Raw genomic sequence first — 26,827 nt, 5'->3', positions numbered from 1 at the left:
TCCCAAGCCCAGGAAAGAAGAGGGTTACAGGACAAGGCATGGGACGAAGGCAGAGAACAGAGGACAGAGGCCGGAGCTGGGTGGCTGGAGCCACTGACATCCTCCACCTCCTCCTGTGACACACCATGTTTTTGGGGGGACAGAGAATCAGGTCACCTGCCACAAAGGTAGAAAGGGAGATCAGTTACTGGAGCCTGGGCTCTCAGCCCCACCCCACGACAGGGGGACATCCTGGGACCCATTCGGTTCCCTAAATGGTGGGTGACCTATGCAGAGAGACAGGGAAACACACACAGTGGGAAAGGACCTCGGACACCATCTTGCTGCACAGAGAGGGCAGTGCCTTGGCCTACGACCCACAGCAAGTCAACAGCAAAGAGGGGTCTGCACCTGAGACCTGCACTCCACTCCAGGCTGGCTAGCTCAGGGGGCTGCCGGATCTGGCAGGGGGACACCAGAGGCAGATGTGGTGCCCCCTCCTCCCCTCACACTCCCTTTTCTGGACCTGGGCTACATGAGAGTAGGGCCTGTCTAGCAGCCAAGGCCCAGCATCACACGCTGCTTCCTTCTCCACCTACCATACAAGCTCCTGCTCAGAGCCAGGCACAGAGACACGTGGTGTGGGCACCCGGGGATAGGGTGGCACCAAACCCAACCCATGCCCACCCTCACGATGCTCACAGTCTAGGGGCAAGAGAGAATACTGGCAGGCCTGCAGACAGACACATCACTGATCACCTGACGGGGAACCCACGTAGAGGGCCAGGAAGGAAGGCTGTGCTGGTACTTGAAGGACGAGCTAGAGCTGTGAGAGCAAGACCTGCACTCCAGGACAGGGTGTGGGGAGCTCCTGGCACGTTCTAGGAACCGAAAGGACACCACTGCGCTTGAACCCAGAGGAGGCATGGGGAGGGGGATCCCAGTGGTGGTCGGCGAGGGTGGCATGGACTCCGATCAGGTGTGAAAGGCAGTGGGGGGAGCGGGTCACAAAGTGTGACTTGAAGCAGGGGAGTAACAAGGTCTGCTTTTTTGAGAACACAGAGGGAACACGGGAGAGCAGTCAGGACTCCTCCACCCGGCACAGGTAGGCAAAGTAGAGACAAAATAAATGTGGGTTCGCGGAGAATGAATGAATGAACAGATGCGTGAACAAATGATCCATCGAACATCTTTGTTCGCTCCTGCTCTCTTCACGGCCCCTGACTGTTCGGAGGCCCCAGCGGCTGCGTCTGGAGGGCTCCGAGGCGCCCAGCCTGGGGCGTCGTTAGCAGACCCACTGTGCCCTGAGTCGCTCGGGTACCGAGGTGTGTGGAGTGGTTTGTCTCTCCTGGGTAGCCAGACGGACCAGATGCAGTCCCTCACGGAGCTCCTGGGTCCGGTGGGGGGAGATGGACCCAAACAAATAACAACAGCGTGAGGAGGCGTCCTGGGAACTGGGAGAGAACAGCAGCATCTGTCTAGGGACGAGGGAGGGCCTCGCCAAGGTGGTGACGGCCACCCAGCGCAGGAAGGATGAGCAGGAGCTGGTCAGGAAGGGCCGGGCACTGGCCAGGGGCAGGCTGAGCAGCGGGAACCGGCCCCCGTGGCTCAGGAGGGAGGGCCGACATTCCCTCCAGAAGCGCCTCACACCCGCTCAGGGTGTGGACTTTATCCTGCGGTTGTGAGGGAGCCCCAGAGGACGAGAACCCTGCCTTCTGGTTTGAAGGGTCTCCTCCCCTGACTCTCTGTGTGGCCTTGGCGCCCCATGGGCCTCAGCTCCCCCCCTAACAGTTGGGAAGATAAAATGAGTAAATGCCTGTGAAGAGTGCGGACTAGGCAAGTGCTCCACAAAAGTGGGCTGTGGTTATCACCACCACCAGCCGGAAGCATGACCCCTCCGCAAGGCCGCTTCCATGGGATTTGCTTTCATCTTCAGGCAGCCCCTCCCCCGCACCCACCAGCAGGAACCAGCCAGTTCAGCTGGGAAGGTGCTCTGCCCTACAGAGAGGGGAGGGCTGCACAGAACACGAGCGGCCCTCCCACTATATCACTGACAGCAGCTGGCAGGAGACTCAGCCTGTGGAGAGACAGAGGGGTGGGTGTGAAGGTGGCACACGAGTCCGACCCCAGTGGGTTCCAAGAGGGGCCCACCCACCCCACCAGGGAGGACAGCCCAGCTGGGATCCAGCAAGACCCGCAGAGCATCAGACTGAAGGGCTCCCAATCCAGGCTCCTGCTGGAAAGGGAGAGGGTGTCAGGCAAGTCACACGAGCAGAGCCGAGCTGTCAGCAGACGCTTCCAAACCACCACCCCCACCTTGAGGCAACAGCTTGGCGCCTGCGGCAGAGAGTAAGGAAGGGGTGACGTAACTTTAGAGCGCCTACTGTGTACCTCCATCCACCACGAATCCATCCAACGTGAGGGCCTGCGGAGTGCCAGGCACTGTGAGGGGTTCTGGGGACACGAAGGGGCACCAAACCACAAGGGGCCCTGCCTTCGTGGAACTGCCTTCCGAATGCAGGGCAACATAACGAAGCACGATGGATGTCTGTAATACCTGTGAGCACCCAGCCTCTGAAGCCTCTCTTCGAATTGGGGACCCCCTCTACCTCTCCCACACTAACTGAGACACCAGACCCCAGCCTCTTGTTGCAGCTCCAGCCCAGGAGCCCCACCTGGGCTCAGCCAGGATAGGGGCCGCCCCAAATCCACACCAGCTGTCAAAGGCGCCACAGGCCACCCTCACACCAGCAGCATCTGGGGCCAGGACAGGGAGCGCCAGCGGCTGCCTGGGAGCAGTGACGGCCAGGACCCAGGGGACTCTCACCAGATCGGCTCGACGCTGGACTCGGGGTGTGCTCCGGGCTCTGAGAGCCTGAGGCCTGGCTCCTCCCAGGGAGTCTGAAAGCTCTGAAATGGACCGCTTGTGTGCCAAAATGGCTTCACACGCAGGGAAAACGTGGCACAAAGAGATGTCATGGGATGTGCCCATGTTCACACAGCCAAATTCCCAACCAGGCAGAGAGCTCGCCTAGCCCATCTAGCCCAGGAGAAGGGACTGTCATCTTGCTTTTAGAGAGGAAGGAGCCAGGGCAGGCTCATGGCAGGGACATGACCTCATTCAAGTCCTTCCTGAGTGCCTGCAATAGCTGGTTACTGTTCCAGTCGCTCTCCAAGGATGGAATAATCTAATCCTTGATCCTCACAGAAATGGGGACACCAAGGCGGAGAAGCTGTGTGAATCACCTAAGGGCAGAGCTGAGCTGGTAGCAGTGGCTGCAAAGCCCAGGCCCCGTGCTGCCTCTCCTGTCACTACATTCCACAGATATGGAATGGGGCCCACTGGGGGCTCTGTGGTCACCTACTGGAAACCCCTGGGCCAGATGTGTTCTAGAATTCACAATGTCCTGGATTTCAGAAGAGAGGAGACCTATATTACGCTAAGCCCCCAGCAGAGCCTGGGACAGTTTTTAGAGCTTTCTGGAGCAAACTGGGAAGTGTGGGCCCTAAAGGATTTGTGCAGGTGAAGCCACTGCTGAGGTCACACGGGAGAGGTGGCGTGAGCACCCGACTGCACAGCCCAACGCCGCCCACCACCCCACCCATCACCCCACCAGGGGCAGGATGAACTGACTGCGGAGGAGGAAGGAAGGGAGGGAGGAGCTCAGAGACCCAAGGAGAGAAGGGATGGGGGAAAACTGTACTTCAGAAGCGTTATATAAAACACCAGCAATGGCAAACCCTTCTGGGGGAGGTTCAGATAAATCTGACAACACAGCAATGAAGTCAAACGTCAGCTATCAGCCAACACAGGGCCACTCGAAGCCAGGAGTCTTACAGGCTCCCGGCCCACGGCCACCTCCCTGGTCTCCTGGCCTCGATCTCACCCCCTTCAGGCCACTGTCCCCTCCCCAGAAGGTTCTGTTAAAAACACCAAGCCCCTTCTTAATACCCTCTGCTGGCTTCCTGCTGCCCTGAGACTAACATGGCTTACGAGGCCCCACCCAGGCGGTCTTTCTGGCCTTCTCCAGCCTCACCTTCTCCAGCCTCACCTTGGACTCTCCTGCCTCCACCTCCAGACTCCCAACTCCAGTAAGACTAGCTTTTTTCTGTTCCTCAGATGCACCTCGCTCACTCTGCCCGCAACCCCTGCACACCCTCCCAGTGCTCCTCACCTGGCTAACTCCTGTGATTTCCTTAGGCCTCAGATGGCCCTTCCTCCAGGAAGCCGCCTTTGCCCTGCCCGCCCACCAGTGCACACCCCAGGAGCTCTTCCTAATCAGAGTCCTGGGCACCCTGGTTTGATGAGAATTGTTTACTGTGTGTCTCCCTCACTCCACTGTGACCTCCATGGAGGCAGGGACTGGGCCTGTCTTCTTCCCCGGCCCCTCACACTGGCATGGCCTCGCCACACTGAGTGAATGTCGGGCACGGGGCCACTGAGTCACACACCCAGCCAGGATGTACCAAGCACTACCACGTACCAGACACTGTGCAGCACGGGGAGAACTCAGGCCAAGGGTCAGAACAAGGTCTGTCCTCCATGCTGAGGACAGAGGAGCGGCACGGACCTCCCAGGGCTCTGGAGCTGTCCAAGAGCCACAGTGAACCCCTCCTGAGTGCCTGGTGGGCCAGGCCCTTCCCTCGGTCCATGTCCCATGCCTGCCACAACCCTGCAAGGCCGGAACTGCCGTCTCCATCTTAGCAAGGGTTCTGGCTTATAGGTGAAGAAACTACACGGCACACAGAAGCGACCGCAGCAGCTTGCCGAAGCTCACGGAGCCAGGACACAGGGGCTAAAGAGGGCAGGCTCCAGAGCCAGACGGCCTGGGTTTCCATCCCAGCTCAGTCACTGATGAGTAAGTCACTTCACCTCTCTGTGCCTCTATTTCCTCTTTCGCAAACTGGACAGAATGGCACCCACCTCCTGGGGTGGCCATGAGATTTAACTGAGACCAGCCCAGGGAGGGGCACACGGAAGGCAGTGGGTGGTCACTATTAAGGTCATCCAGAGAGCAGGGATTACAACCAGCCCCCCTAGCTCTCCAGCAAGCAGGCTGCCTCCCAACTCGAACTGCTGTCCTTACCTCAAGTCAGACACTTCCATTTGTCCCACCAAGTCTACGAGGTCAACCCCAGCCACCCCTGAACTGAGGTCAGGAAGGCCGTCCTAGGATTGAGTGCTGAATGGCTGAGCTGAATAAGGGACCCTGAGCAGAAGGACAGCCAAACCTGGCTGTCAGAACTGCCTGGAGAACTTTCTAGAAACACAGATTCCTGGCCCCCATTCCCAGAGGCTGCCTCAGCTCCAGCGAGACCAGCCAGGAGCATCTGGCTCCATGGCTGTTAATACTTCTGGAGCCGGATGCCTATGAGAGACCAACGAGAAGCGCAAGGCCTCGCTCACAGAGACACACACACGGCCATCGACTCACTCGGTGACACTGACGGAGTGCCCACTGTGTGCTCTTTCTGGGGGCTCACAATGGAGGCCAAAGCCCGCCTGCAGATCCCTGGGGAAGAGCCCTGTCCTGGCACAGACTGCGTTAACTACTGCAAAAAGCTTTCTCCCGAATGCCACCACAGGGATTCATCTGAGAAAAAGCCTCATTCCTGACATCCGTCCAGCGCCCGAGCCCTCTTGTGTGCCAGCCAGACCGAGGTCACACAGGTAACGCGCACATAGGCTTTGCCCTTGAAGAGGGAAATCCGATACAAACACAAATAAAGAGGTGGAGGCGGAAAGAACGAGGGCAGCCTGCCTAAGTTTGAGTGTGCAGAGCGGGCGCTCACACCGCAGGACCATCAGCTCGGTCATGTCCGGACCCGGCCGAGGGCTGGCGGGCCGCTCTACAGAGGCGACTCAGGCTCTGGGAGGAGGCGTAACTTGTCCAAGGTCATCAGCCGGCATCCAGAGAGGCCGGGACTAACAATTTGAGTCTGGAATCTTGGTGCGCTTGCTGCCTCTCAGGCGGGTGGGCCAAGACAGGCTGATTTAGTTTCAGCTCAGGGAGGCTGGGCAGCTTGCCCACGGTCACCCAGCTTGTAACGAGAAGATCAGGCCTGGAGCCCAAGGTCTTTCCCACGCCCAGTCAGGGAGGCTGGGGCGTTGACCTTGGAGGGCCAGCAGGCTTCTGGGGGAGACAGTACAAACACACAACAGACACGGGAGCCACATGAGAGGCGGGGGCTGCGGGCGGGGGCAGAGGCTGGCGATGACAGGCAAACACGGGAGACATCTGCTGAGCACTCACTCTGGCCTCTGTTATCTCACTTAATCCTCACCATCACCCTATGAGGAGGTACTATTGTCAGCTGCATTTCATGGACAGAAAAATCGTGGACAGAGAACAATTGCTCAAAGTCACACGGCAAAGCGCCCACAGTCACACGGCAGAGTCTATGTGCCAACGCCGGCAGCGGGAGGTGAAGTTGGGCCCAGACGGAAATCTGGGCAAAGACACCAAAGCTGCCCCCTGCAACCCCAGTCCCTACTCGCTACTCCCCAGCCACACCACCACTTACACTAAACGGAGCCAACTCTCTCTACCAATGACAGGTGCACTTCTACTTGTCAAACCAGTTTCAAGAACTACATTTTCAGCAGGGGTTTCAATGAGAACAAACAGTAAGGCCTATTTCCAACCTCTGTGATTTAAGAACACCATGGCCACTGCTGCCACTGTCCCCTCCCCCACAAAGCTCAGGTGGACAGAGGTGGCTGCACATTCGAGCCCCTTTCACCCTCCAGACATCTCTGCTTTCAAAGAGGCGTTTCCTGGTGGGCAAACCCCGGCCCCCACTCCAGGCCTGACTCTCCAGGCTGGAGGTCAGGGAGTGGGAATGAGTCACTGCCGGGACTGGAGGGAGGGGAAGACAAGCCTCGCAGACTGTGGCCAGTGTCATGTGCTCTCCGACGCCTGCCTTGCAAACCCCACGTCTCCTTCCAACACTGTGTTCCACTGGGACTGGGAAGACGAGCTGGGCCTTGGATCATCCCCGCAGTCTGGTCTGGCAGGGTTCCTGGCACAACTCCGGCCTTGGCCCTCAGAAGAGCTGGGACCACGAGGCCTGCCACCACGGGATGGTCCCTCCTCGCTGGTGCCCACTTTCACCCCCAGGGAGAGTGGAGCACACACGAGCCCAGCCTCGAGGTACTGAGAGAGCCTCTTCCACTCACAGTCTCCACCCCGCCTCCTCCCCCAGCTTCACTTCCCTTCCACACGCAACTGGCTTGCTGCGGAGACACTGTCCCGCGGTTCTCGCAGCCGCTCAGACAGCCTGGGTGGTCAGCGGGGCAGGGATCACCGGCCCTGTTTCACAGACGAGGAAACAAACAAGCTCAGCAAGAACAGTGCCTTGTCCGAGGCCACAGCATGCTGCTGCCGGGCTGGCCTGGAGGCCCTCTCGGCTACACAGGTCCCAGGCATGGCCCAGCCTCGCCTCTTCCAGAACGCTGCACACGGGTCCACCAGCGCTCATTCAACCACTGTCAGTGCGTGTCCTTCGAGGGGCTGAGGAAAGTGGAAACAAGGATGCACAGTGTCTGCCCTCCCATTCCCGCAGGGGAGACACCACCAACACGAAAGCAACATGTAACAGAACACCGGATGGCCACCGGGGCAAGCAGGAAAATAAGCAGGCCCCCGGCGCTATGTGGGATGGGAGCCAGGAAGGAACCTCTGGGTGCTGGGCAGGTTGAGCCTCTGTAGGCCTGAGACCCTCCCTCACAATCTCCCTCCCCCAGACGGTCTCCCCTCCAGGAATCCCCCAACACGTGACCTCAGGCAGACACCCCCAGAGGCCCCCACCCAGCTGGGCCTCCACTCCAGTCCAGTCCCAGTCCTCCTCCACCCTTGTTCTGGCCACACTCTCCTCCCAGGCCAAGGCTCTGCTGAACGGGCAGCCTGTGCCGGAGCCTGAGAATCCTCTAGCGCTGCCAAGTCCCAGCCCGGGGATGCTCCTGCACCTCCTGACCCACGCAACTTCTCCATCTCTACGACAGAAGAACAGCTTCTGAATGACTGCTCTCCCAATTCAGACCTGCCAACTCCTCCCTCGCCCTTGGCCTTGGGGTCACGTCACCAGCAAGCCCCAGAAAGGACTCCTCCATCACCCTGCCCACTAGGCCCACAGCGCAAATCACAGCCTCTGTGCTTTCCCAAGGCTTACCGACCAACTCCAACAAGTCTCCCGCCCCTCCTCCGAGACCGACCCTTGCCACCCCTCTCTCAACTCCCAGGAATGAGGGACTCCCCCAGCCTGTGAGCTGTCCCACCTCCACCCTTACCCAGGGCAGACCAATCAGCAACCATCCTCTCAACTCCTCCCAGCCAGACTCTGACGGACCCTCTTTCTTGACATTCTTCCCTCCCCTCAAACTCCTTCACTGCCTCTCCGAGAATGCCCATGAAAAAACCCCAAACAAAAACACGAATCTGCTTGGATCACAGCAGATACTATTTGTGCGGCAGGAACTTACAAGGACTATTTAATCCTAGTCCACAGTAGAAATTAGCACCTCCATTTGCAGAGAAAGAAACAGGAGGCTCAGAGAGGAAAAACAGCTTACTCAAAGCCAAACAGCTGGTTACACACAGCTGTTCCTCTTCTGGGAACCTGCAGATCAGAAACTGTCCCCCACCCCCACCCCGCTAACTCGCCCACTGCCTCCATCACGACCCTCCAGCCCACAATCTCACCATCTTCCCTGTCCCTTGCCCCGGGGCCCACAAACTAACCACCATCTCTGCCCCTCTCCTGGGAGCTTGCGAAAGCAGAAACATCAGGCCCCAGTCCCATGAGCCAACTCCTCTAGACTGGCCCCGAAAATGACCAACATCACCTAACATCACCCCTAAAACGACCAAGGAAACTGCATCTTCATCAAGGCTCGTCCTGGCCAATCACCTTTCAGACAAAATCTTTTTCAGTCCTCTCTTAAACCCATGGCATGGGTATTATCACCCACTCCACAGACGGGAAAACTGAGGCTCAGAGGAGTTAGGTAACCAGCCTGCGGTCATGAAGTGGGTAAATGGGAGTCAGGATTTGAACTGGAGCCTCTGCTCTTCACCACCCTGCTCTGCCTCTCCACGTCTTTCCCCCTTCCTGCTCTGAACTCCATGGACTGGATACCGCGCTATAGCCAGGACCCATTCTGACTCTTCCCTTCCTCAGCCCAAGCTCTGCAACCCAAAAGTGACCACCTAACCCTGGAGCCTGAAGCCCAAGGACTTGGCTGGCTCCCAATGTCAAAAATCTTAAATTAACCACTATCTCTTGAACAATAACCAGCCACCCCAGCACTTATGGCGGGCTCCCTGTGTGTTCACCTTCCAGTTACCACATTTCCCACTCTCACTTCAAAGCCACCAATTCCTCCGCTGCCCACAGCCTACAACAGTTCCTCCTCTTTCCCCAGGGCCAACGGACCAACTTCTATAAAGCCAGGGCCACTCTGATCCCTCTCTTCGCAGGCTCCAACCCAGCAAGACTGACAGATTTCTCCAGCAGAGAAATGGACTCAACTCTGCTCCATCTCCAGAGAGACTTGCCACCTTCCCAGCCCGACCAGTACAACAGACTCTTGCAGCTGCTTTTTAGTTCCAACACTGACCTGCCCCTCTCCAGGGGACCTATGATCCAGGGACTTGCTCCTCTCCCACCACCTCAAGCCACCAAACTTCTTCAATGCTCTCACCTTCCAGCAACTCCAATTCCCCAACTCTTAGGAAAAAAACAGAGAGAGACCTTTCTAGAGCCAGGCCCCAAAGTTCCTCTGCTCCTGAGTGACTGACAATGCTTTGTTTCCCTTTTTCCAGGGAGGAAGAGGAGGCATGAGTGACTTTTCTCCTTCTTAACACCAAGATCTAAGACCTCCTCTGAGCGTCTCACCTACCCCAAATCGACCACCAACTCTGCTCCTTTTCTGCGAGTGTTTTTTACCCTGACTCCCTTTTCCGAACCCCAGGATCCACCGTCTCCTCTACAGCCACAGTCCGGGTTTATTCCTCTTCCTCGTTTCAGCCAAGAAAGTGACCAACACGACCACCCGTCGCCCCAAGGCTTGGAGACGAGAAACTTAACCTCTTTCCATCCCCATGGGCCCATCAAACTTCTCCAACCGCCCTTTCGGGGCCAATGTTGACCCCTTCTTCCTTCCCTGGCTACTTTCTCTATTCTTCTCCAGGGGAACTGTGAACTCGAAGGCTACCGCCCTCCCAAGCCACCAAACTTTCTTTAATTGCTCATCGTTTTAACGTCTAAAACGATCACCTTCAGCGGCCCTCGGGCCGAGGAGGAGAGGGCAGTGGGCATAAACCAACTACTTTTCACCTTCCCAACCCAATAGCCACCCCCTCTCCAACACCCTCTAGCTCTAAACTGACGACTGTCGCCTTAAATCATCATCAGGTGCAACTTATTGAACGCCACCCCTGTGCCGGGCGCTGCACCGACGCCCGGGTCCCCATCCAGCCCGCCCCCGCGCCCCGGCCGCAGCTACCGTGTCTCCAGGGGTCTTTGGGCTCCACCGCTCCGGACACGATATCCTCGTCCGAGGGGAACGTGACGCGCTTGGCCACAGCCTTGAGGCGCCCGTCGGCGGGGGGCGACGCGGGGCTGGGAGACCGGGCCTCGGCGGGGGCCTCCTCGGCGTCGCCGTCCGCGCCCGGCCCGGGCGGCGCCTCCTGCGGCGGGGTCTCCATCGCCGCCGCCGCCGCCACCTCCTCACGGGGGCCCCGGGGACATGCCCCGGGCCCCGGACTTGTCTCTCCGGGCCCGCCCGCCGTCCCGGGGCATGGGCTCCGCCGCCGCTTCAGGCGCCGCCTCCGTTCGCTCTCCTGGTCGTCGTAGTCGTCGCCGCCGGGAGCCCGAGCGCGCCTCCCCCGGGCCCCGCGCGCGCCTGCTCGTTCGCAGCCGCACTTTCGTGAAGGGCCGGCGAGCCCGCCGCGTACTAAGGAGAGCAGAAAATCAATTTAAGCCATTTGCAGGTAGAGGTGTCTCGCAGGTGGTTGAAGGGGGGAACAAAAGGTAGAAAGACCCACGAGAAAAAGAAACGTGTGCAGTGAATCTGCGAGGCCGAAACTGCAGCATGTGAGGGGCGGGGCGAGGTGGACGCCGTCTCCCAGAGCAGCGCGCAGGCGCGAACCCGAGCCGCCCCCACCCCGCCTCCCCGCCTCTATCTAAATAACCGATGTTCATGCTCGCACACATTCGTCACGAGCTCAGACAAGGCAGAAGGGAGTGGGGTTGATAGAAATAACGTCTCCTTGGCGGGGCCAGGCCAACTGATAAGGAGAGAGGCAAAGGGATGGAGAACTTGAAAGGAAAGGCGATAGGACCTGTGTTGAATGTATGAGTACAGGTGACGGATGCCCACAGAGGGATCCTCTGCCTGGAGGTGAAGCCTATACCCCCTTGCTAGTTATTCTCTAGCCTTCCATTTGCAGTTTCATCAGTATTTCTCTGTATGTGGATAGCGTCGCATAAAATATAATTTAAATTTAAAAAATAAAATAAATAGGAGCCCATGAGAAGTATCAGAGCCCTGATGAAAAATAAAAAAGTGGGAGAAGGAAGAATTTCCAACAGCAAGAGACGAATCTGCCAACCTAAATACCAGTGGGCAGGTAGATCGCCAAGCCGGGAGCGAACCAGCACGCGCTCAAGCCACGCCCCCAGGGCTCAATTCAATCGCTTAACATTCGCCTCCGCACTTTCGCTAGCCTTGCCCAACCCATCCAGCAACTTAGGGGGAAGGGCGTGGCTAAAACCAAAAAAGGAGACTTGGGGAGGAGCAAGCGACGTCGTTGTCAAGGCAACTTGAGAGCTAGGCCCGGGACTTGCCAGAGGTGGCCTTGTGAACGGTCTTGGGGAAGCCGAGGCTCTCCGCTTGCCTCATTCAACATCATTGGCCGCCACACTTTCGCGACTGAAGACGGACGAAGCCAATCTCATCTATACTTAGTGGGAGCATCACTTCCACTCTGAAGCTGATGGGACTACCAAGGGGGCAGAAGTTACTTCTTTAAAGCGAATCTGCTGATAGACTACCAGTGGCGGGGATAAGTGACGCGAGTGACATGGAGGGTCACGCCTCACTGGAGCGACATGGAGAAGGGGTGAAGCTTCACGCTGACCCCGAATCCTCAGCCTTTTCTCAGTGTCGCCGCGGCGTAGGGTCCGACCCTTCCCGCATGGGCGGGGCAGCGAACCCGCGGTCTCAGGTGTGCGCGCCACACCACCCAGACGCGGGCGGTGGGAGGAGCCGACGGCGTCACCCAGCACCAGCCACGTCCCTCGTAGTGTCCTCCCCCCACCCGAGAATCCGAGACCAGATCTCCCAGGCCCGGCAGCCAGGTCGCTCCAGCCATTCCCGGAGACTAGGGGCGATCCACTCCCCGCGCCTTTATCCGAGTTCCTCCCAGACCCTGACGTGTCCTCCCCTTCTTGGCCGAGCTCCACCGATCCAGCCCTTGGAGAGCCACCCTTCCACCCCCTAAATCTGGCTCCATCCCTGAGCGGTACGCTTAAAAAAAAACCAGGGGGCGAATTTTCCTAGGAAAATTGGTTCTTGGGCAGGAGGGGAGTATTGAGGAGTATCTTCAGGGTGTCTGAACTTTGCAACTTCTTTAATCAACAGTTAACCACTCTGCGATTTGCCTTCCCTTATTCCCCTCTCCCCCGCCCCACTCTTCAGGAACTGGCAGGAGGCCCATATTTCTGTCGAGCTTAGAGTTCTGCGAGGTAGAGCTTTCCTTTCAACACGATCTGGAACTCCTGGTGCAGAATTTTACTGACTAGACCCTGGAGGTTCCAAGGAGCCGGAGTTGCTTGGAGCTTGGCTCAAAATAACCAGGGAGTTCCGAACTCTATGGGGCCCAGAGTTCTGGGCTCAGGAACATTCGGAGGGCCGGGATCCTGTGGCCAGGCCTCAGGCAGAACATCATAGTGTCTTTACGGCTTGAAGGTGTATGCAATGATGTCACTACAGCGGAGCAGCGCCTCGGCCTGCACACCTATCGGAGTCTGCAGCTGCGACACGTAGAAGTTGGCCACGTCCAGGTCGGTGGCCCCGAAGTAAGCAGTCACGTGCACGCCCTCGTGCAATGTGAAGCTCACAGGGCGGCCCACCATGGCCAGCAGGCTGCGGAGGTAGCGTTCCCGAAGGGCTGCTCGGGCCCGCTGTTCCTGGGATTCCTGAGATTCTTGAACCATGGGAGACTCCGGGGTTCCAGGAACCTCTGGCTTCAGGGGGGCCCTGCGTCCGCCGGGGGCGAAGCCTCGGCTCCAGCCATCAGGACCCCGGGGGAGCCGGAGCACAGGCATGGGAATGGTCAGCGGAGTCTGCATTGTCCTGGCTGTTGGGTGAAGAAGAGCAGGGAGCCGTTACGTGGGGAGTGTGGGACTGCGGGAGGAGAGAGGACTGGGAGCACAGGCTTGTCTACCGCATCTCAGCTTCACCTGCCGAAACCCCACTCCTGATTCCCCCTCCTCAACTCTGCGCCAGCCCTCTGCCAGTCCCCCCTTCCCAGGAACGGGCACCACGGTTCTCGAGGTCCAGGAGAGCAGGGACTTCTGACTTCTTTCATCACAGCTTCATCCCCAGTCCCTGGCAATAAATATTTGCTGAACGAATGAACCCCAGCCTCCTCTCCTCTCTCACACACTGCCTATCCAATCCATCAAGAAATGCCAGCTTCCAGATAAATTCCTAACCACACAGGGGCCAGCTGGAAAGGGCTCCCACTGGCAAAGTCTGGAACGATTGAACATTAAAATAATGATAGTTACAGACTGAATAAAATAGAAATCCAGGAGTGCACACTAATTATAAATAAATCAATGAATAAATAAGTAAAGGGGAGAAGGGAAATTCTTCCTTACTGTAGAACGGCAGCTAAAACCATCAATGGATGCTAAAACTTGTGGATGAAGGTCTGATGAGGTCCAGGACATCTACATAGTCTTAAAGTACCTCCTCACAAGATATTTATTCATTGTGAAGAGTGAAAAGTAACTTTATGGTGGAGAAACCCACCTTAACTTAGGCATCAAAGCCAACGTGTACAGTCATGGGACAGACGGATACCAGGTGCCTCCTGATGGGATGACAGGGCACCGTTTCTGTGGTATTCCTGCCCAAAATGGATTACCTGAATCTAATCATGGGGAAACTCAAATTGAGGGACATTCCACAGGAAAATTACCCTGGGTTCTTCCAAAATATCAAAGTCAGGGGCCGGCCCAGTGGTGCAGTGGTTAAGTTCACACGCTCCACTTCAGTGGCCCGGGGTTCACAGGTTCGGATCCTGGGCATGGACCTACACACCGCTTATCAAGCCATGCTGTGGCAGCATCCCACATATAAAGTAGAGGAAGATGGGCACGGCTGTTAGCCCAGGGCCAATCCTCCTCAGCAAAAAGAGGACTACCGGCAACAGATTTTAGCTCAGGGCTAATCTTCCTCACCAAAAAAAAAATCGAAGTCATAAAAGACAAAGAAAGGCTGAGGGGGGACATACATATATATTTATTCATTCACAACCTAACACTTCTCACCCTTTCCACTGCCAACATCTTGGTCCAGGAACCATCACTTCGTGCCTCGCCTTCACCCCCTAACCCCCGCCAGTCTGTCCCCACACACAGCCAGAGGACCTGGTAGGACTCGAGTTAGATCGCATGCCTCCCTGCTCAGAGCCCTCCCTGGCTTCCATCCCACTCAGAGTCAAGGCAAAGTCCTCAGCACAGCTCTCAAGGCCCTGCAGGCTCTGAACCTGCCGGCGCCCTCGTGGCGCACCACACTGCTCTCTCCACCCCAGACACACTGGCCTCCTCGCGGGTCCTCGAGCTCGCCTGGCACTGCCCCTTCTCAGGCCCTTGCACTTGCTGTTCCCTCTGCCTCTATCTCCTTTCCCCTTCCCTGACCACCCTGTCTTAGAGATCTACCCCTCAGCTCCCGCCACCCACTCGGTCGGCTTCGTCATTCTTTGCAGCACGCTTGTCTCCCGGACATGATTGTGTATATTTACTGTTCTGCTGATGGTCTTTCTCCCCGGCAGGACGCTGCCTCCCCACAGGCACGACCTGGCTTTTTCCCCACTGCTGTATCCCCAGCTCCCGGAACACTGAGTGGCACAGAGACCAGGCTTGGGAAATACTGTTCCTGCACCAATGAACCAAGTGAAGATCGAGCTCCAGGCCTGCTGAGCTGGGTGACCCCCATCAAGAGCCAGTTTCCTCTTCATTGTGTGGAGAAATGCCACCAACTGCCACCTCTGCTTGTTATCAGGATTCAACAGGCTCGTGGAGGGCAGGACCTGGGACGTACTAGGTTCTCCATAAAGTTAGTTCCTGTTGTTATTATGAGTACGGCTGTGTGACCTGGGGTGAGTTGCTTAACCAGTCTGTGCCTCGGTTTCCTCATCTGTAAAATGGGGATGCTAAGAGGACCAACCTGACAGGGCTGTCATGGGGACTAAATGACACAACAAATAGACACTGTTGAGCATATGCCTGGAAGACACTGAACACCACTGCAGTGATGTTGATGGCATATAGGGAAACGCTGGCTTGGCGGGTAGGAGGAGAGAGAGAAGGACCTGTTTCAGGAAGCTGCCTCTCTCCCTGGGGCTCAGTCCCCTCCTCTCTAAAGGGATTAACTGAAGTGACTGACAAGTGTTAGGCACCCAGTCTCCCATGCTGGGATGAGGGGGACTGAGATTGTCTTTTTTCTTGTTAGGCTCTTCCTGTCTTTCCAGCTCCACTGTGAGCTTCTTGCTAGAAAAGTCCCTGCAGGGAGATGGGCCACGGCTGCAAACCAGGGCTTCTCAACCTCGACGCTAGTGACATTGGGGCTGGATCATCCTTTGTCGCGTGTGGGGGCTGTCCTGTGTAGAGCTGCGGGATGTTAGCAGCATCCCCGGCCTCTACCCACTAGATGCTGGTAGCGTCCCCGACCCCCACCCCCACTGTCACAACCAAAGACGTCTCCGAGAACAGTATGGGAGGAGAATTAGATCTCAGTAAAGCCATTTTTAAAAAAAAAAAAGTCTCCATATATTGCCACGTGTCCCCTGGGGGACAAAATAATATCGTCTCTGGTTGAGAACCACTGATGTGGACAAACAGGTGGAGGGAGGGCAAAGATGGCTGGTGAATGGTGAACATATTCACAGCCTCACCGATCCCCGAAGGGCAGTTTGACAGCATCCAAGAAAACTGCAAATACACAAGTCACTCGGCCCATGAAGACCCCGGGGCCAGAGACTCTGAAAGGTCTACCTTCTGTACCTTCTGAATTCCATACCATGTATTTGTAGAACCTATCCAAAATAATTTTAAAATTATAATTTTAAAATGGAAGGGGCACAGGGCCGGCCTGGTGGCATAGCGGTTAAGTTTGTGTGCACTGCTTCGGCGGCCCGGGGTTCGTGGGTTCGGATCCCATGCGCCAATCTACACCACTCATCAGCCATGCTGTGGCGGTGACCCACATATAAAGTAGAGGAAGACTGGCATAGATGTTAGCTTAGGGCTAATCTTCCCCAGCAAAAAAAAAAAAAAAAAAGGAAGGGGCCTATTGTAACACTTCTATGTCCTTTAACAAATATTAGATTCCCCCTCAGGACTCTGAACCCCCTCTCCTATCCTTACCGTCACTCACTCCCCAGACCTCTTTCTGTCCCCAGCCCAGACCTTTCCCAGCCCCTGTGTAACTAGCTGTCAAGTCCTCCTGATCGGACGCCACCACAGGTGGCCTAAATCGAATCCTTATTAGCAGAATATATGGCAGAGGTCAGCAAATTTCCTCTGTAAAAGGCCCAATCATAAATATTTTAGGCCCCGTGGGCCATAGGGTCTCTGCCACAAATACCCAACTCTTCCATAGTAGCAAGAAAGCAAGTAACCGTGCTCGCTTATTTATTGTGACACTGATGTTTGAACCGTATATAATTTCACATGCCACAAAATTTTTTAAAAGTTTTCCAACCACTTAAAAATGTAAAATCCTCTCGTAGGGCCGGCCCTGTGGCTTGCGGTTAAGTGTGTGTGCTCCGCTGCCGGCGGCCCGGGTTCGGATCCCGGGCGCGCACCGACGCACTGCTTATCAAGCCATGCTGTGGCGGCGTCCCATATAAAGTGGAGGAAGATGGGCACGGATGTTAGCCCAGGGCCAGTCTTCCTCAGCAAAAAGAGGAGGATTGGCATCAGCTGTCAGCTCAGGTCTCATCTTCCTCACACAAATAAATAAATATTCTTAAAAAAAAAAAATCCTCTCTTAGCTCATGGGCCATACAAGAACAGGTGGCAGGCCACAGCTCCCACCAGGCAGAGAGGATGGGGGCATGGGCTGGGGAGAGCAGGGGGTCCCAGCCCTCCTGGATCCACTACATGGATCTGGGCAGGTCACTGCCACTCTGCGAGCAGCGTCCTCGCTCTGGGTCCTCATCTGTGACATGAGGCATAAGAAAAGACTCCTAGGGTTGTCGGGAGAATCTTTTGGGGGGGGTTGCTGATCACACAGGCAAAGGACACCCCACAGTGTCCTGGACTCTGACTTTCTCTCCCACACACAGCCAATCCATCAGTAAAGCTTGTCAGCTCCACCTTCGAAGACACATCCAGAATCTGGCAACTCCTCACCGCCTCCACTCTGCCCCTTCCTCAGTCCAGCCACCATCACCTTCCATCTGGACTACTGCAATCACCTCTCCCTGGGCTCCAGACCTCCACCTTCACCCTACAGTCTGTTCCCCAGACGGCTATCCGAGGGATCCTGCTAGAACTAAGTCTGATCACGTCCCTCCTCTGCTCAGAGCCCTCCCATGGCTCCCACCTCACCCAGAGCAAAAGCCAAAGTCCTCACAATGGTTACAAGGCCCTATCACCTCTCTGACCTCATCTCCCACCCCTCTACCCTTTGCTCTCTGTTATAAGTCCTTGAACATGCCAAGTACCTTCCTGCCCCAGGGCCTTTGCACTTCCTGTTCTGTCTGGAACCCTCTTCCAGATGGGAGACATATATATATATTTCCAGACACATGGCTCACCTTTTTCCCTCACTTCACTCAGGTTGCTGCTCAAATATCACCTTAGCAGGGAGGGAAGCGGGAGCCTCTCCACCTGCATTATCTTTTGTTCATAGCACGATCTCCTCCTGACAGTATGCACTGACTTGTTCACCTCTGTGCTGTCTGTTCTGCCACAGAATGTAAAGCTTTAAGAGAGGCCAAGTCTGATCACTTATAACTCCACCCCCAGCCCCACTTAGGGCCTGGTCAACAGGGGGATTCCAGAAATATTTGTTGAAGGAACGTGAAGATTCACCCATCCACATTATCAACACACATTATCGGAGTGCCTGCTCGGTGCCAGCCCACGCTGGGTGGCGCTGGGGACACAGCTGTGAGTGAAACTGCCCAGCCCGGCCTGGCCCTCAGGGGCTCACAGTCCAGTGGGTGACACAGACCTGTCTCTAGACAATGATGACCCAGAGTGGGCAGGGCTGGAATGAAGGAGCCGGAGGCTTCAGGAGCCTAGAGGGGACAGGGGCCGCCTGGCCCGGCCTGGGGGGGGCAAGAGGTGGCTTCCAGGAAGGGCACTCAGGGACTATCTCTCTGATAAGGTTACACTGAGCACAGACCTAAATGAAATAAGAAACTGAGCCGTGTGGAGATCTGGGGGAAGAGCATTCCAGACAGCGGGAACAGCAAATGCAAAGCCCATGGAAGCGTGACTTTGAGGCACAGCAAGGAGGCTGGCGTGGAGGTGGGGGCAGGGGCAGATCAAGCGAGGGCCTTGAGGGACGCAGTGAGAACTTGGGCCTCTACTCAGGGAGAGCCGGGAGCCGTGGGAGGTTCTGAGCAGAGGAGGGACAGGACCCGACTTCGGTTTTCACAGCATCCTCCGCCTTCCACACAGAGAATGGACTGTGGGGGACAAAGGGGAAGCAAGGAGCCCGTGAGGAAGTCACCGCAGCTGTCCGGGTGGAAGATGGTGGTGCCCGGGACAGGGTGGGGACAGTCGGGGTGGGGAGAAGTTCAGATTAGGGTTGAAGGGTTTTGAAGGCTGAGAGCCCTCACAATTTGCTGAGGGACGGAGGGAAACAGCAGAGCCAGAAGACTCCCCAGATTTCTGCCTGATGGGGAAGACTACAGTGAATGGGATTATGCGACACATACGTTTCTTTATCTGACCACTACCCCACTAAATGGGATTAAGGGATATACACATTTTCTCATTTATCCGACCACTGCACTTCAAGCTTAGTCCAGGGTCATCAGCCCTGGGGCTCTCCCCAGCCTAGGTTAACACTTGAGCGTCTTAAGAGAAACACCCGAATCTTTAGGGTTAGCACTTAATAAAGGACTGATTGAATTAAGCAAGCGGCCACAGAATGATGTTAAATCTCTGGATAAACAAAATTAAGGGTGGGTCAGTGTAGGGCCTTCTTTTCCCCACTAGGGGAAAAAAAACAAAGGGAGATTTGGTCATACCAGTGCAATCCCATTTCTGGAACAGGAAACCAGAAGGGGGAGATGCCAAATCACTTACAGAGTTTAAGCTGGTGACACGCAGGAAAAGGGGGCAAACCCAGGCCGGTCAGACAATGAGCCGAGGCCATCACCCCTGCCCTAAGCAAAGGGCAGATTTTTTTCCAGCCAGCACAGGGGAGCCCTGGCAGGTTTTGGAGCCAAGGTGTGACCAGATAAGACGCTGGTTTAAGAAAGGTCACCTAGGGTGTGCCCAAGAAGGTAAAAGCAAGCATGATCCACTCTCTCTGGTGACCAGGCCCCAGAGCCCTTTTATCCTTTCAGAATCCGAGCCAAGGACTTCCTGCCCTCATGTTTCAGGAAAAACATCCAAACCCACCCCCCACTACTTGAAAAACTAATTAATTAGACTCAAGAGCCCATCATCCCTTGGGTCAACACCTGGGGCAGATGCCCCCACCTCCCTCCTTGGGCCTCAGTGCTCACTTTCAAGAAAATGGGACCGATCAGCCCAGTGGGCGAGCATTTAGCTGACCCTTCAGTTGCCAGGGGAGGGAACCAGCTGAGTAACCAGTTAACAGGAAGACCCCAGACCTAACTAACCATGGTGCTGACCTGTCGGCACACACCCCAAGGGCGGCTCCTGTCTGGATGCAATTTACTCAAATGGGGTCAGAACCCCCAGCATAGACCTCTGCCCCCATCCGCCCGCTGGGCCGGTCAGTTTCCCTTCAGTTCCCCCGGCCACCCACCGCTCTCCTTTTCTTATACTAAGTGGGTCCTCCCGGCCCCCAGGCGTCCACTCCCGCTCCGCCCTGGGCTGGACCTTCTTCCCAGCTCCCGGCTCCGGTCAGGTTCCACCCCAGGAAAGGCGGGAGGCTGAGGATCTGCCCTGATTACTACTACCGCCGTCGCTATTATTTTCCCGGGCGGGAGGTCCCTGCTGCGGACGATCGGGGAGCAGAGCCTGCCTCTTCCCGCCGCTCGCGGCCTTGCAAGCCGGTGGGTGTCCCGGGCCGGGAACAGACAGGGGACGCGCTCGCCACCCCCGCCACCACCTGGCACTCACCGAGGTCCGCGGCGGCCGGCGCCCCACTTCCGCCGGTGCCCCGCTGCACAGGCCCGGGCGGGCCGCGAGCCGCCGCGCCTGGGTTCCGCCGCCGCCGCCCCACGTGGTCGCGGGCGGGCTCGCAGGCTCGGAGGCCGGCGCAGCCCCGGGCACCACGCCGCCGGCCGCTGGGCCGGGCGCCTGGATCGGATCCGCCAGTCCGCGAGGCTGGGGCGTCCGGGATGCCCATTTTGCGGAAGAAGACACTGAGTCTCAGAGAGGGGAGGACTTCCGCCCGGCTGAGCCAAGGGCAGAGCTCGGTCTCTGCATCCCCATCGCCTATACGTGCACACTCCCACTCCTCACCTCCAGGCCGAACCCCACCTCCCCTAGCTGAAGCATTGAGATCGTGCTCGCAGCAGCCATGCACCAGGAGAACAGCAGCTGGGATGGACCAGAGGCCGTGGTTTTGTCCTGCAGCCCCATCTTACAGAGCAGGAAACTGAGGCCCTGAAAGGCAGATGCTCTGTCCTGGGATGGCGTGGGACCTGCTGCTCTGGGCTCAGACAGAATTCACTTCTTCCACACGGTTTCACTACGGCAGGGGCCTCTGCTTCCCACTAGATGGCCAGGACCTAGTGCCTGGCACACAGGCCCTGTGCAAATATCTATTGAAAGATTGTGCATTAGCAGGACCTTAATCCGTATTTGTTGGCTGAACTATGAACGAGTAGGGAGGGGATCTATTTGAGAACAAGATGGACTCGGCTCCTGGCCTCTCAGAACCTCCATTCCAGGGGGCTGGGAGGGGCAGAATGGGGTATACACGAGTGAACACATCAAGATCCTTCTTGATGAGTGATGTAAAAGGAATAAAATAAGGGCAATGGGATGGCGGGTGGCAGGGTTAGGGGAGATTCTCTAACTGGGTGGTCAGAAGAGGTGGCAGGGAAGAGGACGCCACCTCAGGTAACAGATGGGGAAACGGAGGCCCGGGAGGAACTGGAGACAGATGGAGGTCATGGAGTGTAAATTGTAAGGCCTTCAGCAGGGTGGGGCTACCTTAGATCCGGTGGTCAGGGAGGTCCTCTGCTCTCATGTGGACCATTGAGCTGAGACCTGAATAACAATATGAGGAACCCTCAGGCCTGGAGCAGCACTCCAGGAGATTAGCATGTGAAATCGACTCAGTGCAGGACTGGGGACACGTGGGGGAGGACAGACCCTGGCCCAGACCTCAGGGGGCTTGTGTGTGTGGCCGGGGGTGGGTGGAGGGAGAGGACAGTCAACAAGCAGTTCTATATTATGATGTGGTTGGTGTCAGGAAGAGAAGAAAACTTGCAGGGGTTGGAGGGTGGGGCAGGGTGTCGATGCCACTTCAAACGGTGATCAGAGAAAGCTGCTTTGAGGAGGGAAGTTCAAGGAGGCCCGGGTGGAGGGAGGTATGACAGTTGGCTGTTGGGTTTTAATGGCGATTCCAGGTCTAGGAGCAGAATAAGTATATATGATCACACCCCTCCTCTGCACAAAACCTCCAGTCTTGAAATCCAAACGCCTTGAAAGTGGTCAAAAGACCCTCTCGGATTTGACCCCATCTTCTCACGGAACTCAGTCACCCAGCCCTGTACCCACCCGCCTTGTTATTCTTGAATACACAGGCTGGCTGGCTTACTCCCTCACCTCCCACAGGTGGCAACTCCACCTTGCCCTGCCCTGGCATGGGGGGAAAATTGAGAGCCCCCCCGACCCCAGTAACCCTGTCCCTTTATAACCCTGCCTAGCTTGTTTGCTCCATGGCACTTGTCAGCCTGGAAGGCACTCTGTATTTCACGTAATCACCTTGTGGAAAGTCTGTCTCCCCAAACGAATAAACTGCGTGAGACCAGGGATTACTGTGTTTTCTTCCCTGCCGTATCCCCCAGCACTTAGAACAGAACCTGGCACACAGTAGGTGCTCAATAAATGTCTGCCCAGTGAATTTTTATTGTAAAGCATTTAATGGAATAGTCCCGATGACTATTAGGCGCCCAGCTAGAAACGTGGCCCCTACCGTTTTCTCGCTTGGGGGTATGTGTGGCCACCCTGTGCCTCAGTTTCACCAGCCGGAAAACAGGATCAGGAACAGCTGCTACGCGTGGTGGCGTGAACTCGGTGTCGTTAAGGGCTGGTCACTGAGCCAAGGCAGTGGGCCCAGCCTTGATTGAGTTTGGCTGCTGGCGGGGCCCCTGCGGGGCCGCTCGTCCTCTCCCGTGAGGCCCCGCCCCCGGGGGCGGAGCCTGGGCCGGCCCAGCACGTGTAAGAGTTCGCGGCGAGTCGCCGCAGTCACTCACCTGAGCGTCCGGGTCTGAGCGCGCACGGCCCGCGTGTCCTCCGCCCGCCCGCCCGCCCGCCCGGCCCGTGACCCATGTCCCGCCGCAAGGCCGGCTGCACGCCCCGCCGAGTGGACCCCGCGCCCGCCGCCACCCCAGACGACGAGATGGAGATGCCGGACCTCATCATCGAAGTGAAGCCCGAGCCAGACGCGCGGCCCCTACAGGCCCCGGGGCTGGCGCCCGTCTCCCCGGAGGAAGTGCCCGCACCGGGGCGCTTCGAGGGCGAACCCCGCCACTCCCCCGGCCCCGTGCCCGCCGGGGGCCCCCTCCACGCCCTCGGCGCGCGGAACCCGTGGGCCCTGTGGACGCCGCTGATCCCGAACCCGCACGGTGAGCGCCCCCTGCCCCTGCCCCGGGCCCCTCCTCCCTCTCCCTCCCCTCTCGCGTGGGACCCCCTCCTCCGGGCACCGACCCCCGCCCCTGCCTTATTTCCCAGGCCGGTCCTGGTCTCCAGGCCCCCTTCTGACCTGCGGGTTTCCCCTCCTCCTCGGAACCCCCAGCCCCCATCGTGGCCCCACCCCACGCTCACCGCCCGCTTCCTCCCTGCAGACCGCCAGCCCTGGACCGACAAACACCCAGATCTGTTGACCTGCGGCCGCTGCCTGCAGACCTTCCCGTTGGAGGCCATCACCGCTTTCATGGACCACAAGAAGCTGGGCTGTCAGCTCATCAGAGGCCCCAGCCCCCGCCAGGGCTCAGGTGAGGCCAGCGGGATGCAGTGCCCCTGTGAAGTTAAAGGGCCCGGCTTCCTGTGGGAGAAGAGGCTGAGCTGGACAGGCGGCGCAGTGAGCACCACTTCCCCTTTCTCGCTCCCCATCGGGTGCAGCCTAGGCGTGGCCGGGGCCTGCCCTGTCCTAGGGCCGCGGGGGGGGGGGGGTGGCGGGCGGGGGCTGGGCAGGGAGGGAGGGCCGCCCACAGGGTGTGGCCAGCCCCAGAAGACTGGTCTGGGGATTTGCCACACACACACACCCCCAATCTGGTTTCACTTCTCCTTCCCCTTGGCCAGAAATAACTGGCCAGGTGGCTGGACCAGTGTGGCAGTAGGGGGCACCTCTGGGGAGGGCAGCAGCCTGGGGGAGGGGGAGTGGAGGCCAGCTGGAAGGGGGATGTTGCCACTCTCTCCCACCTCTTTGTCACTTCTGATCGAGGTGCTGGTGCATTTGCTCAGAACCAAGGAAGGGGCTTCTGGCCTCCCGCCCTGATGGACTCTCCCAGCCCCATATGCTGGGAAGCCCCGGGTGAACCAGGTCCTGGGTGTCTGGACACCTGGGTTCCTTCTCCTGGGAGAGAATTAAACCCTTCACGTGTGCTAAGCTCATGGTCAGCTTTTGCTTAGTGTGGGCTGTGGGGCTCATCCGAACCTACGAATTTCTAGCCCCTGGCCCCTGTGCTCCTGGGGTTTTTGAGAAATGGAATTATGTTCAGGGCTGGGCCGGAGGGAGGGTCCCTGTGGTGGGAGGGGAGGATGAGCCGTGACTGAATTACCTGCAAAGTTGGAGCAGGGAGGGTGGCCTGTCCCGAGAGGGAGGGGCTGTGATGGAATCATTGGAAGGAAACACTCCAAGATCCCCGGGGATGCGTGGACTTGGAGAATGTGGGCCCCTCAGCCACTCGGGCTCAGCTAATGTTTACTAAGGGCTCAGGTGGACCAAAACTCTCAGCTGTTCTGCATTCAAGGTCACAAGAACCCTGAAAGAGAGAGGACCCCTAGGAGCCCCATAATCTAGCAAATGAGCAAACAGGCTCAGAGACGGGTACTTCTTGCCCAAGGTCACGCAGCTAGGAGCAGGAGGGCGGGTGCTAAGTCAGGCCAGGCTGACCCTCTCCAGCCCCCGCCTCTGCTCTGGATCCTGGTGTCTCATCAGGAAAGCCACCCCCATCCGAGACTGTCTAGCCTTTGAAAAATAGACACAAGTGAACCTAAGGAAGCACCTTACTGATAGCCCCTGGAGGGTCTAGAGAAAACCTCCAGTTTAGAGGGCTCTCAATGTGGGGTCCATGCAGAGGGAGGGGGCCCTAGCTTACTCCCCCCCACCTCTCCCCCATCCAGACCCTGGTCCTCTTTTCTGTAAGGCAGGGAAACGATCATACACAGAACCCACGAGCTCTGGGCCTGGCACAGAAACTCGCTCAGTAATCAAGAGCTGGTTTTATTATCAAACCAACCACCTTTTTTTGAAAACCTGTCTCCCACTCTCCAGGCTTCTGAATCGAAACCCCTGCCCCACCCCTTGCAAGCCGTGTGACCTCGGGGAAATGTGTCTGCCTCAGTTTTCCCATCTGGAAGATGGAGGTCTTATTTCCTGTCTCAATACAAGAGCGCTCCCCCATCCCTCACTCTGCTTTCGCTTTTAACTTTTTCTTCAAGATTTACAAGCACACGAAAGGAATCCTCGTGGCCTCATCCCCCACTCCACAGACCTTCCCTGACGCTCGTCCTGCCACCCGCTTCTCTGACACCGGCTTCCCCCTGCACAGGGTTTCGCCTGTCTGCTCGCGCTGTTTTCGCCCTCGAATGGAGCCTTTCCCACGGGGGTGTCCAGCTGGCAGCTGTGCACTGTGACTGCTGTCACTCCTCCCTGTCCCACTGACACCTGGTTCTTCTCTTCCCTGCAGGAGGCAAGGACCTGAAGGCCTTGAGCTGCCTCCGCTGCGGCAGACAGTTCACGGAGGCCTGGAAGCTGCTACGCCACGCCCAGTGGGACCACGGACTGTCCATCTACCAGACGGAGCCCGAGTCCCCGGAGGCCCCGCTGCTGGGCCTGGCCGAGGTGGCAGCGGCCGTGTCGGCAGTGATGGGGCCAGAAGCCGAGGCCAAGGGCCCCCGCGTGAGCAGCCTTGCCCGGCGGAGCCCCACCTGCCCCGTGTGCACCAAGACCCTCAGCTCCTTCAGCAACCTCAAGGTGCACATGCGCTCGCACACGGGCGAGCGGCCCTACGCCTGCGACCAGTGCCCCTACGCCTGCGCCCAGAGCAGCAAGCTCAACCGCCACAAGAAGACCCACCGGCAGCTGCAGCCCCAGAGCCCCTGCAGGGCCGAGGGCAGCGACGAACAGGCCTCCGCCGCCCCTCCGGAGCCCGCCGTCCACGCGGCCGCCCCGGCCAGCACTCTCCCGTGCAGCGGTGGGGAGGGGGCTGGGGCCGCCGCCACGGCAGGTGTCCAGGAGCCTGGGGCTCCCGGCGGCGGGGCTCAGGCGGGCCCTGGCGGGGATGGTTGGGGAGCTGCCACCAAAGAACAGAGAACTGACCCCGCCAAGAGCCAGAAGACATCACCCAAGAAGGAGTCAAAGCCGGTGGGCAAGAGCCGCGGGCCGGGGGGCAGCTGCGAGTTCTGCGGGAAGCACTTCACCAACAGCAGCAACCTCACGGTGCACCGGCGCTCGCACACGGGCGAGCGGCCCTACGCTTGCCAGCTCTGCCCCTACGCCTGCGCCCAGAGCAGCAAGCTCAACCGCCACCTGCGCATGCACGGCCTGGGGCCCGGCGGCACCCGCTTCGAGTGCCCCCACTGCTGTGTGCCCTTTGGCCTGCGCGCCACCCTGGACAAACACCTGCAGCAGAAGCACCCCGAGGTGGCCGGGGAGGCCTGAGCAGCAGCAATGCCCTCTGCTGCCCCTGCGACTGTCACTTCTGTTGACTGCCTTGTTCTTCTCTCTGCTTGAAGTAAAGTCTCCCTCCCTCCCCCTAGTCACACACGGTTTGGAATCTGGCTTTCTTGGGGTGTCTGAGGTGGGGCGGGAGGCTGGCCTCCTTGGGGTGGACGGCTGGACAGACCGGTTTGGAATGTGGGGGTGAGGGGAAAGGCCAGCCCCCAGTGCCTGGGGCACAGCAGGACTGGCACAGAAAGCCGCGGTCCCGGTTCCCGGAGTGGGCGAGGCCAGGGCAGGGGCCGAGGCGAGGGTGGGGAGAGGCCTGGACCTGTCACC

General features: G+C 58.0%; 3 protein-coding genes across 11 annotated transcripts in view; 1 reads left to right on the top strand and 2 right to left on the bottom strand.

The window, feature by feature from the left end:
• PPP1R37 (protein phosphatase 1 regulatory subunit 37) overlaps positions 1 to 11,035 on the bottom strand; it is a 39,908-nt gene extending 28,873 nt beyond the window's left edge. For both annotated transcript variants that reach the window (XM_058529559.1, XM_058529560.1), the window contains exon 1: positions 10,487 to 11,035. In XM_058529559.1, coding sequence (XP_058385542.1) covers positions 10,487 to 10,688 — 202 coding nt within the window. In that variant the 5' untranslated portion in view covers positions 10,689 to 11,035. The remainder of the gene's footprint in view (positions 1 to 10,486) is intronic.
• Positions 11,036 to 12,597: 1,562 nt separating this feature from the next.
• Positions 12,598 to 23,622, bottom strand: GEMIN7 (gem nuclear organelle associated protein 7). Of its 8 annotated transcripts, XM_058529554.1 has the most exons (3): positions 20,388 to 20,525; positions 18,039 to 18,182; positions 12,598 to 13,343 (listed from the first exon to the last, which is right to left on the bottom strand). In XM_058529554.1, the coding sequence occupies exon 3, from the start codon at positions 13,333 to 13,335 to the stop codon at positions 12,940 to 12,942; it is 396 nt and encodes a 131-aa protein (XP_058385537.1). In that variant the 5' UTR covers positions 13,336 to 13,343; positions 18,039 to 18,182; positions 20,388 to 20,525; the 3' UTR covers positions 12,598 to 12,939. The 8 variants fall into 8 exon arrangements, with proteins under 8 accessions (XP_058385537.1, XP_058385538.1, XP_058385536.1 ...); XM_058529555.1 differs by lacking the exons at positions 18,039 to 18,182; positions 20,388 to 20,525 and adding an exon at positions 23,431 to 23,622; XM_058529553.1 differs by lacking the exons at positions 18,039 to 18,182; positions 20,388 to 20,525 and adding an exon at positions 23,491 to 23,622.
• Positions 22,855 to 26,592, top strand: ZNF296 (zinc finger protein 296). The gene is made up of 3 exons (XM_058529549.1): positions 22,855 to 23,231; positions 23,451 to 23,600; positions 25,518 to 26,592. The coding sequence occupies exons 1-3, from the start codon at positions 22,934 to 22,936 to the stop codon at positions 26,489 to 26,491; spliced, it is 1,422 nt and encodes a 473-aa protein (XP_058385532.1). The 5' UTR covers positions 22,855 to 22,933; the 3' UTR covers positions 26,492 to 26,592.
• Positions 26,593 to 26,827: the final 235 nt, after the last annotated feature.

The sequence above is a fragment of the Diceros bicornis genome, chromosome 34 (genome assembly GCF_020826845.1).
Source record: "Diceros bicornis minor isolate mBicDic1 chromosome 34, mDicBic1.mat.cur, whole genome shotgun sequence".
In the NCBI taxonomy this organism is placed as follows: Eukaryota; Metazoa; Chordata; class Mammalia; order Perissodactyla; family Rhinocerotidae; genus Diceros; species Diceros bicornis.
This window is presented reverse-complemented; position numbering and strand designations above follow the sequence as displayed.

Excerpts from the sequence above, each read along its gene's own strand:
- GEMIN7 (XM_058529550.1), bottom strand. The coding sequence starts at position 20,779 with ATGGGCATCCCGGACGCCCCAGCCTCGCGGACTGGCGGATCCGATCCA. Across the intron at positions 13,344-20,550 it reads GCCGGCCGCCGCGGACCTCG|CCAGGACAATGCAGACTCCG; the intron begins GTGAGTGCCAGG and ends TTCACCCAACAG.
- ZNF296 (XM_058529549.1), top strand. The coding sequence starts at position 22,934 with ATGTCCCGCCGCAAGGCCGGCTGCACGCCCCGCCGAGTGGACCCCGCG. Across the intron at positions 23,232-23,450 it reads GCTGATCCCGAACCCGCACG|ACCGCCAGCCCTGGACCGAC; the intron begins GTGAGCGCCCCC and ends TCCTCCCTGCAG. Across the intron at positions 23,601-25,517 it reads CAGCCCCCGCCAGGGCTCAG|GAGGCAAGGACCTGAAGGCC; the intron begins GTGAGGCCAGCG and ends TCTTCCCTGCAG.